Below are 13,055 nucleotides of genomic sequence, written 5' to 3'. Positions count from 1 at the left end.
TAGCTTTCTCCAATTTTATGCACGTGTGTGTATGTGTGTGTGTGTGTACTTCTGTGTCTTTTATCACATGTGTAGGTTTTTGTGTCTACCAACAGTTAAGATACAGAGCAGTTCCATCACAAGGATTGCTTGTATTGCTGTTTTATAAACACACCATACCCCTGCTGTACCCCAGCCCCAGTTCCTTCCCTTGTCAACCATAATATGTTTTCTGTTTATACAATTTTGTCATCAAGAATATTAAATAAATAGAATCATACTGTCTAAAACCTTTTGTGTCTGGCTTTTTCTCACTCAGCATAATTTCCTGGAGATCCATTCAAGTTGGTGCATGTACCACAGTTCATTTTATTGCTGAGTAGTGCTCCACTATATAGCTGTACTGGTTTGTTTATTCATCTTAAGATCAAGCTGGGTTGTTTTCGGTTTCTTTTGTTTTAAGACATGGTCTTGCTCTGATTCCCAGTCTGGCATGCAGTGGTGTGATCTTGGCTCACTGCAGCCTTGACCTCCTAGGCTCAAGTGATCTTCCCACATCCCTCAAGTAGCTGGGACTACAGGCATGCATCATTGCGCCTGGCTAATATTTGTATTATTTTTTTTTTTGTAGAGATACACAGCCTTGCTGTGTTGCTCAGGCTGGTCTTGAACTGTTGGCCTGTTTTTAATTTTTGCCTACTAGAATTGAGCTACTATAAACATTTGTACACAAGTTTTTGTGTAAATTTGCGCTTCCCATTTTTCTGGGAAATAAATGCCCAATAATGCAGTTGCTGGGTCATATAGTAATGGCAGTTTCATAGGAGACTGCCAGAGTAGTTGGGCCATTTGATGTTTCTGCCAGCAATTATGTGAGTGATCCAATTTTTTTACATCCTTGCCAATGTGTGGTGTTCTCACTATTGTTTATTTTAGCTATTATAATAGGCATTAGTGATATTTCATTGTGGTTTTAAGTTGTATTCCTTGATGGCTAATAATCGTGAGCATTTTTTCATGTGTTTATGTGAATGTTTATATCTTCTATACAGATATAAAATGCCTGGGGGTGTCTTTTTTTCACTTTTAAAAATTGGGTTGGGTGGGGTACTGTGAGTTCATTATATATTTAACTCCATCATCGGATGTGTGATTTGCAGATATTTTCTCTTAGTCTGTAGTTTTAATTTCTTAACAGGGCCTATCACAGAGCAAAAGTTTTTATTTTTGATGAAGTCTAATTTACCAGTGTTTTTTTTTGTTTGTTTGTTTTAGGGAATATGAAATTTGTATCAAGTATAGGAACTATTTCTTATTCTTTGATCCTGAAGATTTTCTCCTATGTTGCTTTCCAAAAGTTTTATAGTATTTTTTTGTTTTCTCTTTATACCCATGATCTATTTTGACTTTTTCATTTTACTGGATATGAGGCGTAAGTCAAGGTTTATATTTTTGCCTGTGGGTACATAATTTTTCTAGCAACACTTGTTCCATTGAATTGCTTTTGAGTTTTGTAAAAAGTTAGTTGAGCATCTTTGTGTGGATCTGTTTCTCGGTTCTCTTGGTTTCCATTGACTTGCTGTGTCAATCCCGTGGCCACCCTTGCTGTCTACATCCCTGCAGTTTTACAGTGAGTGTTAATGTTGAGCAGGGTGACTCCTCTTTATTCTTCTTTTTCAAGATTGGTTAAGCTATCCCAGGGCTTGTGACTTTCCATGTAAATATTAGAATAAACTTGTTTATGTCTACAACAACTTAGCTGAGATTTTGATAGGAATTGCATTAAACCTATACATCAGGTTTGGGAGATAATCTTTTTTCTCTTTTGAGTATTAAAATATATGAACACAATATATTTAGTTTTTATTTCTTTATCAGTATTATGTTTTGCAGCATACTGTTGAGAATATGTTTTGATAAGTTTCGACCTAAATATTTTATTTTGATTGATCATTGTTCATCTTTTATCCTGCTAAACTCACTTACTAGTTGTAGAAGGGATTTATTTTGTTTTGTTTGGTTTTGTTTTTGTAGATTGCCTGGGATTGTCTGCACAGACAGTTGTGTACAAAACATAGGGACAGTGTTCCTTCTTTTCAACCTGTATGGCTTTTCCTTTTCTTTTGTTAATTACTCTATTTTGGAGGGGGTAGAGATGGGGTCTTGCTATGTTGCTCAGGCTGGTCTCAAACTCCTGAGCTCCAGTGATCTGCCTGCCTCAGCCTCCCAGAGTGCTGGGATTACAGCCATAAGCAACCACACCTGGCCTTCCTTCTGTTTTAAAATTTTCTACCTTAATTCAGTGACTGGACTTTAATTACAATGTGGAGTAAGAGTGCCAAGAGTGGACTTCCTATGTTGTTCCCAATCTTTTCACTGGTATTTATTTATTATCATGATTGGGTGTTGAATTTTGTCTAATGCCTTTCAGTGTCAGTTAATATGATCATCTGGATATGCGTTTCACTCTGTATTCTTTTAATATAGATTTTGTTGATCCTTTTATTTTTATTTTTTGAGACACGGTCTTCTTTTGTCACCCAGACTGGAGTGCAGTGGTGCTATCATGGCTCACTGCATCCTTGGCCTCCTATGCTCCAGTGGTCCTCCTGCCTCAGCCTCCCGAGTAGCTGGGATTACAAGTGTGTGGCTAATTTGTTTTGTTTTGTTTTGTAGAACCAGGTCTTACTGTGTTGCCCAGACTGATCTTGAACTCCTGGTTTCAACAATCCTACCACTTTGGCCTGTTAGTGTTAGGTTTATAAGCAGGAGCCACTGCACCTGGCCTTATTCATTTTTTTGAATGTTGAACCAGACTTGCATACCTGGAATAACTCTCGCTTGGTTGGTCCTGAATGAAAATGAAATACAACATGGTTTTTTTCTTTTCATGTCAGATGGTTAACGTGCTAACGTCATAACAAGGCTCAAGGGTGGCATATCCCACACATACGCATCAACATCCAGACATCACACATAGGAACTACGAAAGGATCGCCAGGTGAAAATTTATGTACAAATTTTTTAGGTGTTAAGATGTTGGTCACTACCTGTGGAAGTCTGCTCTGCAGACCCTGACTTAAGGATGAATGAATGAATGCAGTTTTACATCATTGTAGCGTTTTAAGTGGGCTAGGAATAACCCTTGGCTGCTTTTAGATGGCAGAAGGCAACCAATTGACCAAGATTCCCTGTTCATCCACACATTTATTCCCTCAAGATTTTACAACAGAGGTTCTAAGTTAACACACTTGTGGATAATTAACATGGTTAAGAAAATGATTTTATGACTGGTAAAAGCATTAGGTTCTGGCCCAGAGTAAATACTAGTAACAGGTCATTCCCATTTGATCTTCCCTGGAGAGGGCCACCCAGCACAAAATTAACTTGAGTAAACAGAGTGGGAATAAATGGGTGTGGAGTAAGGCCTTTGATCAGTCTCTACCTCTTTCCTATGCTAATATTAACTAGGTGGCTGCCTTCAACCTGCCTTAATAAAACCTTTTGGTCTTTCAAAGGTTTGAGACTATAATCTATAGCTTTCCCTAAATATTTTCTGTAATATTTTGCCAACCACCCCTAGTGAATAGCAACAATGCGTTGTTGGATTCCATTTGATAAATTTTGACTAGGACTTTTTGCATTCATGAGAGATATTGATCTGTGTGGTTGTTTTTGGTTTTGTTTTGTTTTGGTTTTGGTTTCTGTTTCCTTTTTGTGCCGGTACCATCTTCATCTAATTTTGGCATCAGGATAATAGCAGCCTCAAAATGAGTTGCAAAGTGTTCCCCATTCTGTTTTCTGCAAGAGTTTGCATAGAATTGGAATGAATTCTTTAAATATTTGGTGTAATTCTCCAGTGAAGTCATCTGAGCTTGGAGAGTTTGTGTTCAGAAGCTTTTAATTAAAAATTTTACTTCTTTAATGGTTATAGGATGATTCAGGTTATCTGTTTCATCTTGCCTGAATTTTGGTAACTTAACGATTTTCAAGGTATTTCAAGACCTGTTAGGGAAGTGGAAATTGCCCTGATTGTCTTCTGCAAGAGACCAGCTTGGGTATTCTGAGGGTGATGTTTATTGTATTTGCTTAGTACTCTTTAATGGCTGCAGGAGCCTTTTTGAGAACCCGTTTTATTCATGATGCTGGTTTGTGTCCTCTCTCTTTTTATCTATGTCTTAAAATTAATTAGTTTTGTCGATTCTGTTCAGATTAGCAGCTTTTTGTTTCATTGATTTTCTCTGTTTTTCTGTTTTCAATTTTATTGACTTCTGCCCTTTATTATTTCTGTTCTTCTGCTTGTTTGGGGCATAGTTTGTTCTTTTTCAAATTTGTTAGATTATTGGTTTATCTTTTTGAAATTTCTTTTTTTTTTCTTTTTTCTTTTTTTGAGATAGAGTCTCACTCTTGCCAGGCTAGAGTGCAGTGGTGTAATCTCCATCTCCCAGGTTTAAGCGTTTCTCCTGCTCAGCCTCCCAAGTAGCTGGGACTACATGTGCACACCACCACGCCCAGTTAATTTTTGTACTTTTAGTAGCGATGGGGTTTACCATGTTGGCCAGGATGGACTTGATCTCTTGACCTCATGATCCACCCGTTTCGGTCTCCCAAAGTGCTGGGGTTACAGCTGTGAGCCACCGCCCCTGGCCTATCTTTTCTCATTTCTAATGTGAGTATTTAGTGCTTAAATTTCCTTCCCAGCACTGTTGAGCTGCACTCCACAAATGTTCATATGTTGTATTTTCATTCATATTTCCTTTGGGACTTCTTTTTGGCCCATGCATTATTTATAAGTATGTAGTTTTAATTATTGAGTACTTAGAAAGTTTTCTCTTTTCCTATTATAGATTTCTAGCTTGACTACATTATGTTCTGAGAACATATTCTTATGACTTGAATGATTTTAGATTTGCTGTGATTTCTTTTATTGCCCTGAATGTACTTTGTCTTGGTAGATGTTCTGTTGGCTTTAAAAATGTGTGTATTTTCCTATTGGGGAGGCGGGTGTTGTACAGATGTCAGATTTTGCTGGTTGACTGTTCAGATCTTTTGTAAATCCTTGCTTTTTTTCTACCTAGTTTCACTCTATCACTTAGGCTAGAGTGTGCAGTGGCCCAAACATGGCTCACTGCAGCCTTGACCTCCTAGGTTTAAGCAGTTTCCCTGCCTTAACCTCCCAAGTAGCTGGGACTATAGGTGTATGCTGCCACACCTGGCTAAATTTAAAATTTTTTTGAGAGATGAGTCCTTGCTGTGTTGCCCAGGCTCGAACTCCTGGCCTTAGGCGATCATTCTGTCTTGGCCTCCCAGAGTGCTAGGATTACAGGTTTGAGCCACTGCATCCAGCCTCTGCCTAGTGTTAACAGTTGCTGAGAGGAGGATGTTGGTGTGTTAATCCTATTGTCACTATGCAGTTGTTATGGTCACTTCCTTTTCTCCCCATTGGTGAAGGAGGGGTTACTGCCCTAAAGTATAGGAGATGGCTGAACACGACACCTGGTGTGAATGGATGAGATTGACAGCAGTGTTTTAGTCACATATACCCACAGCTTAGAGGAGGACACTGCATGCCACCCAGGGTCAGATGGGCACTGTACTCAGTAGCTGAGTGAGGGCTGGGGTTGGGGGAGGCAGGCAGGCTTGATAGTAACAGGAGCACACAATGACCACTGGTTCCCAAGGGGTTTGCGATTGGCTTGTTTGAATAAATTCATGGGCTGGCAAACTGGTGAAGTGACACTTGTTAGGCTGAGGTGCAGCTGCTCTGGCTGATAGCCTGGTGGGGCGCCTTCCTGCTGGGTGGCGGTGGGGTAGGGGCTGTCTAGTAGAAACAGAAAAACCCATGGCTAGGCCTTTGGGACTCTGTCAGGCTCAAAGATGTCAAGGCAGCATAGAAAATTTTAGATCTTAAAATTCAGCAAAGACCCTCTCCAGCTTTGGTAAATTATTTTTCTCTGAAGTCTACTTCATGAGATATTAATATATTCACTCCTGCTTCCTTAAAAATTAATGATTGCATGGGATATCTTTCTCCATTCTTTTACTTTCAGCCTACTTATGTCGTTAAGTGAGTTTGAAGTTTCTTATGAACAGGATCTAGTTGGGCCATGTGTTTATTATAGCTGTGCTCCCCATCAGTCTGTCTTTTGGTTTATTGAGACCATTTATATTTAAGGTGCTTATTGTTGCATAATTGCTTAAGTCTGATGTTTTAATTATTTGCTTTGTTTCCTTTTTCTTTCCTTCCATCTTGATTTATTTCTGTATAATGTTGTGTGTATCTCTTTGTATAGTCTTAAAGTGTTTGCTCTGGATGTTACAATATGAGTATTGTAAGATAGCAGTCTACTGGTACCAGTATTTACCTCTTCAGTCTGGAAACCCATCTTCCATTTAGGTCTCGTTACCTTTTCTGCTTTTATAAATCGCTGGCTTGAATATTAAGTGGTGGTATAGTTTTTGTTTCAGCCATCAAATGTGATTTTAAGAACTCCAGATTGTCTAGTGTATGTGTCCACATTTCTGGTCTTTCTTTTGTCCCCCCTCCCATAGTACCATATTCATCCCTTCTGCATAAGAACTTTCGGTAGCCATTTTTTTATTTTTTTGTTTCAATTTTTTCTATTATAGAAGTAACAGCAATATTTAGCACTTCTGAATTTACTAGTGATGAATTTCTATATTCTCTTCCTCTGAGAATGTCTTTACTTCATTTCTGAAGGGTAGTTTCACAGGATATAGAATTTGTAGCTGACAGTTTTTTTTTTTTTTTTTTTTGAGTAGTTGAAAATATGGCATTTCCCTCTTTACTCCATTAGAGGAGAAATACACTGACATTTGAGTTGGCATGTCCCTACAGGCATTCTGCCATTTTTGGTCTTTGTTTTTAGTTTTGAAAGTTTAATTGGTGTTGCTTTCTTTTGTATACTTTGAGATTTGCTCAGCTTCTTGAATCTGTAAGTCTATCTTTTACCAAATGTGGGAAGCATCAGGCATTAGTTCTTTATGTGCTCTCGCAGCTCTGGTCTCCTGTGAGACTCAGATAACATAAATGCGGGGTCTTTTGTTATCGTCCCACAGGTCCGTGCAACTTTTGTTCACTTGTTTTCAGGTTATTTTCTTTCTATTGTTTAGACTGTGTGAATTCTGCTGATCAGGCTTTATGTTCTCTGATTCTCTCCTGTGTCATCTCCACTTTTACTCAACAGAGCGCATCCTGAGAGATTTATTTTATATTTTATGTTACTGTATTTTATATTTCTAATTTTCATTTGATTCTTCTTCATTCTCTTTGCTGAAGTTTTCAGTTTTTTTGTTTGTTGCCATGGGATTTCTCGTTACTTGTTGAAGCATTTTTATACTGGCTGTTAAAAGCAAAGAGTCAAATGGTTCCAGCTTCTGACTCATTTCAGTGTTGGTGTCTTCAGTTGTCCTTTCACATTAAAATTATTATTTTCTCAGTGGTACAACAGGTGATATTCTCTTGATTCCTATACATTTTGGTTATTCTGCTGGAAGGCCTATGTAATTTTTTTTATTTTTGCAGGCAGTTCTTTTAGGTTTAGTATGTAGGTCCTGGTATACTTACTAGGCTGTGAATCTAATGACAATTTAATTTCAGAGCCTTCATGGTGCTATTTTGATGTGTTTGGCTTATCTGGTGCCTCTCCCACTGGTCCCTGCTGGTACCCACCTGAGGGAACAGGGGAGCTGCCCCAGGCTGGGCCAAATGCTGCAGCTAGGTGGGTGGGGGATGGTGGTTGTCTTGGTGTGTGGAGCTGGTTTTCTTGTGGGAAAGATTGCCTTTGTCCTGAGGGGATTGAGCCTGCCTGCGTTGCCTTCTGTTACTAGGTTGGGAGTTGGGAAACAATGGGCCTAGGTCACCCTCTTGTTGGATGGGGTCCAGGGAGACAGCTGGCCACTATGCATTCCCCAACACTAGAGTCCCTCAGCAGCCTTTTTCTGTCCACCTTTCAGAATTCTCCATTGATCATCTCTTGTCTACTGTTTCTAGAGTTGAGGTGACCCTTCTTAGTCAGGAGGGAATAATGCATTGTCTTCTCTATACCAGAAGTCCTTAATGGTGGTTCTGGGTTGTAACTGTGCTAAAGGAAGAATTGGCATATTGGTGATATCGTGTCTTTCTTTTCAAATAAGGGCATATCATTATTCCGTAGGTAATATTTACAACACCTACTTCCTTGGGTTGAAGAGTGTGGTTAAGGCAAGGAAAGTACTTAACACAGTACCTGGTGTAGAGAGCACTTAACGAGTGTTGGCGGTGATGCTATTCCTTTTGTCCTTTGGTAGCTTATTAAAGCTTTTCTTCTTTTTTAAAAAACTAAAGTTCTGGCATATTTCTTGTTAGGTTTATCCTCTTTTGCTTTTGTTACAAATAGGAACTTCCTATCTGTTATATCTTCTACCTGGTTCTTTTGCTTTTATGTGAAAATGTTTTAGTAGCTTTTAAAATGTTGCCTCCCAAATGAGTTTTAACTTGTGTATTTCTTTTATTTCTTTTCTTTTTTTGAGACAGGGTCACACTCTGTCACCCAGGTTGAAGTTCAGTAACAGAATTATGGCTCACTGCAAACTCCGCCTCCCAGGCTCCCAAAGTGCTGAGTTTATAGGCATGAGCCACTGCACCTAGCCTTGCTTGTCAATTTCTTTTAAGAGTGGGACTATAATTGAGCTCAGAGCTCCAAAAACAAATGAATAAATGAATGAGTGAATGATCTCTTCCCATGGATTTGGTGTGGTTTGGGGCTGTATTCTTGATCTAAATGCTATATTTTATGTAATCTAAGATTTCCCCTAGGTGTGTTACACAATTGTGTCATGTTGAACTTACACTGAGACTCTTGTTCACATATGCTGGTATCAGCATGGGCTTTTCTATTCACTCTTTGAACTATTTGTTTGGGGGGACACAGACCTGTGTCTCTTATCAAGAGCATCCATTGGCCGGGCCCAGTCACTCACACCTGTAATCCTGGCACTTTGGGAGGCCAAGGCGGGTGGTTTATGAGGTCAGGAGTTCGAGACCAGCCTGGCCAATATGGTGAAATCCTATCTTTACTAAAAATACAAAAATTAGCCAGTCCCAGTGGTGGGCACCTGTAATCCCAGCTACTTGGAGGCTGAGGCATGAGAACTGCTTGAACCTGAGAGGTGGAGATTGCAATGAGCTGAGATTGTGCCACTGCACTCCATTCTGGGTGACAGATCAAGACTCCACATCAAAACAAAAACAACAAAAACAGAGTGTCCATTATCTATACTGGAAAAACTGAGGTTGGCATTTTGACATGTAGTGTGGAAATGCGGCTCAGGTCCATTTAGTTTACCTAAACAGATGATGAAATACTGTTTTATGAAGCATTCCCAAGTGCAAAGTTCTGCCTGTGTCTGTAATGATGGGAACAGTGAGAATAAGGCTTGGAACATGGAGCACACTGTGGGCCTGTGGCGAGTGGGACCAGTGGCACATGCATGCCTGGCTCACAGAGCAGCCTTTGGGTGACTTTGAAGACTTGGAAACAGGGGATGTGCACAAGGGTAAATCAGGCCCTATTACTCAGGTATGACTTTGCTATAGCTGGCTGTTCTTGGTCATTGTGTTCTGAGAGAGGCCCACACTGAGAAATGCAAATCTGACTTGTGATGTGTGACGATTGCAGACTGGATGAATGGATTCCTTCCTAAAAGGTCAGGATGTGGGGACCAGAGAGAAGCTTTCTTGTTTACTTGTTAAGTTTTGGATGACACGTACTACTGCTTCTTGCCAGTTATTTGCCAAGTCCGCTGTGATTTTTCATTCATGGAAGTCTTAGCTCCTTGGGGTTACATTTCACCATTGCCATCACTGTCCTCTTCTTAAATTTAATTGTCCTCTTCTTTAAATTTAAATTTAAAAGGACAAAGTTCCTGTTCTCCCTAATATTCCTTTCAAACAGGTTCTGGGGGCATCTGGATGAGGGACATGTCTGTTATTTTTATTCCAGCTTGTGTTCCCAGCCAGCTTAAGGAATGGAAGCTAATTGTAATGCAGATGTAACCATTTCCTGTAGCAGTGCCATGTTATTCAGAGACAAAGGTTGTGTTTGGTTTTGTTTTGTTGATAATGATAACAGATTTTTTGCTAAAATTTTTGTTCAAATAAAACTTTTAAAAATCTAATGTTTAAAGAAAAGACCTTCATAAATGTATACAAAATTTTTTCTTCTGGGAATTTAATAATGAAGATGTAGAGAAAGAAGTTAAGGAAGAAATTGACCCCAATGAAGAGGAAAGTGCCAAGAAAAAGCATCTGGATAAGAAGAGAAAATTGCAGGAGATGTTTGATGCAGAATATGATGAAGGAGAAAGCACATATTTTGATGATCTTAAAGGAGAAATGCAGAAACAAGCACAGGTGAGAAACCTCAGTTCCTCTCAGCCATCAAGACTATCAGAGCACAGAAATCTGACTTCGTTTGGGTCTCTGCTTCCTATCCTGCTTCTCTGTCTTTCATTTGGCTCTGGGTAGAGATGATGTGAGTGTGTTTATTCATGCAGTGAGCTCATTGTTTTTGCAGTCAGAAGATCATTGGAAAAATTTCAATACCTATTTTGTACCAAGAGTTAGGAAACAGAAATGACTGAGACATGGTCTCCGCTTTTGAGACTCTCACAGTGTAGTGATCTGAGACAGTGTTTGCTTTAGCACAAGCATTGGCTGCTATTTTGATTGCTGCTCCCTGATTTTAATGGCAGGCGATCAGTGGCCCTTGTGGCTTATAGACACACCAGACCTCCCAGGACGAGTGCTCTGAAAATTCACCCTGCTCAGAGTTCAGAAGGGCATGTGGAGTGTAAGGTCAGACGTGGAGATAAAGGGAGGTGGTGTGGCCCTCCTGCCTGGGGGTGCTGAGCAGGCTGCTGGAGGTGGTGATCTCATTCTGAAGGAGACAGACACAAATGTGTATATAGTTGATGGTGAGCATCCGAGTTGCACCTTGTTAGTGGGGCCAGGAGTATGTCTGTAAGCTGGAACAGATTAGGAATACAATTTGTGAAAGGGAGTTGAAAGGTTCTGCTCAGCCTAGGTCTTCATCTAATCAAAGAACTGTCTCCTGATTAGGTATTAGCTTAATGGTTGCAAGTTGTGTTGACCTTTGACAGACATGAATAAGCTAACTCTGAAGTCTTTGCTTCACACCATTTACAATTTAAAATGACCTAGAGCCTGTGGGCCATTGTGAAAGACTGAGTTTTTCACTCTGAAATGGGAGTCCTTGGAGGGTTTTGAGCAGAGGAGAGACATTCAGGTAATCAGATCACTCTGCCAAGAGATCATTTGGGTGGCACAAACCAGAGGGCTGGCAGTGGAGATGAGACAGAGTCAAACCAGATATACTTTATTTGGAAGCTGGGTCAGTCGGATTTCCTGGTGGACTGAATGTGGGGTCTGTGAGAGGAAATGAGGTTGACAACTGGAAGTTCCTGGAAGGGTGGATTGTTGTAAATTAGACAGGAAACACTCTATGGATGCAGCTTTGGGAGGATGATGTTTGGGTCAGCTGGGTGTCATGCAGATGAGCGGAGTGTCAGGTCTAGAGAGAGAGGACGGGCTAGGGACTTAGATGAAAAGCTCTCAGAATGTAGATGCCACATAAAGCTGTGAAGTAACCAGGGAGTGAGGGCAGAGTGAGTGGGAGGAGCAGGACTGGCATGGGTGAGAGGGGGTTACTGCGGCAGTGAGACTTGAGAAGTGCCCAGAAGGGAGGAGTGTGAGCATGCAGGCACGCAGGAGGTCAGCTGTACATTGAGGTGACACATTGTTCAGATCCTACTGCCATGGTAACTGTGGTCAAGGCAGAATTGGCCACTGGAGGAGGGACAGGGAGACCTTCAGGAATCTTGGCAAATGCCTCTTTTCATGGATGTAGGAGAATGGAGCAGAGGAACTGGAGGCTGTTACCGCAGAAAACTTTTATGGGGTTTTGCTGCAGAGAGAAGCAGAGAAATGGAGCAGTTGTTGGTGGAATAAGTCGAATCAAAATGTTTTGCAACAGAGAAATAACAGAGAAGAGCCTTTGGAATAAAGTCCAGGAAGAGTGGATGGTGACTAGTGAGCAAGTGATGTGTGGCCCTGAGTGGAGGCATGGACAGATCATCTGTGCCTGAGCTGCCCATAGACCTCTCTGTTACCATGGAGACGAACATCTCTGCTTCCCAATATTGTCACCCTAACCACAGGTTGATAAGGACCACTTCCCGTGTGACTGGTGTGACTGAGGAACTGCATTTTAAATATTATGTAATTGTAATTAATTTTAATTTAAATAGCCACACACAGCTCTCCTATGGGCTAAGTCAGAGCTCTGATAAGGCTCGATATGGGAGGAAACCCTGGTAGAGGGTTGACTGGCGGTTCTTTTGGGTTTGGATGAATCAACAAACAGCCGTCAGATAAATGAAGGTGAGGGAGGTGTTGGGTGTTTGCAGACGGGAAAAGTGTGAAAGAATCACTTATAGAGAAGGAAAGAAGGTATAGACTGGAGATGTTTCCAGTGTTTAGACACACAGGGCTCCACAGAGTTGTCTACATTTGCTGTCCCTTGGAGCAGCAGGGAAGAAAACAGTTGACACATTCTGAGCAGACTGTAGAGGTAAAATGTGTAGTGTTTGTTTGTTTGTTTGTTTTTTAGATGGACTCTTGCTTTGTCACCCAGGCTGGGGTGCAATGGTATGAGCTCAGCTCACTGTAACTTCTGTCTCCCGGGTTCAAGCGATTCTCTTACCTCTGCATCCTGAGTAGCTGGGAATACAGGCACACACACCACCACGCCTAGCTAATTTTTGTATTTTTAGTAGAGACAGGGTTTCACTATGTTAGCCAGTCTGATCTCAAACTTCTGACCCCAAGTGATCCACCTACCTCTGCCTCCCAAAAGTGCTGGGATTATAGGTGTCAGCCACTGTGCCCAGCCAAATGTGTAGTATTTTTAATAGGTTAAAGCCTACATAATTCTAGCCATAGTTCTTTACTTAGAAGTTGCTAATTTGTTTATGTTAATCTTATGTTTATTACA

General features: G+C 40.6%; 2 protein-coding genes and 1 non-coding gene across 5 annotated transcripts in view; 1 reads left to right on the top strand and 2 right to left on the bottom strand.

The window, feature by feature from the left end:
* Positions 1-13,055, bottom strand: part of LOC118146076 (uncharacterized) — an 86,855-nt gene that overhangs the window by 51,971 nt on the left and 21,829 nt on the right. The window lies entirely within an intron of this gene.
* Positions 1-13,055, top strand: part of LOC100894517 (ribosome biogenesis protein BMS1 homolog) — a 39,799-nt gene that overhangs the window by 20,309 nt on the left and 6,435 nt on the right. For both annotated transcript variants that reach the window (XM_078345217.1, XM_078345216.1), the window contains exon 8: positions 10,224-10,393. In XM_078345217.1, coding sequence (XP_078201343.1) covers positions 10,316-10,393 — 78 coding nt within the window. In that variant the 5' untranslated portion in view covers positions 10,224-10,315. The remainder of the gene's footprint in view (positions 1-10,223; positions 10,394-13,055) is intronic.
* Positions 2,871-2,974, bottom strand: LOC118146596 (small nucleolar RNA U13). Its single transcript, XR_004732446.1, has one exon. It is a non-coding gene; the product is annotated as a small nucleolar RNA U13 (small nucleolar RNA).

The sequence above is a fragment of the Callithrix jacchus genome, chromosome 12 (assembly GCF_049354715.1).
Source record: "Callithrix jacchus isolate 240 chromosome 12, calJac240_pri, whole genome shotgun sequence".
In the NCBI taxonomy this organism is placed as follows: Eukaryota; Metazoa; Chordata; class Mammalia; order Primates; family Cebidae; genus Callithrix; species Callithrix jacchus.
This window is presented reverse-complemented; position numbering and strand designations above follow the sequence as displayed.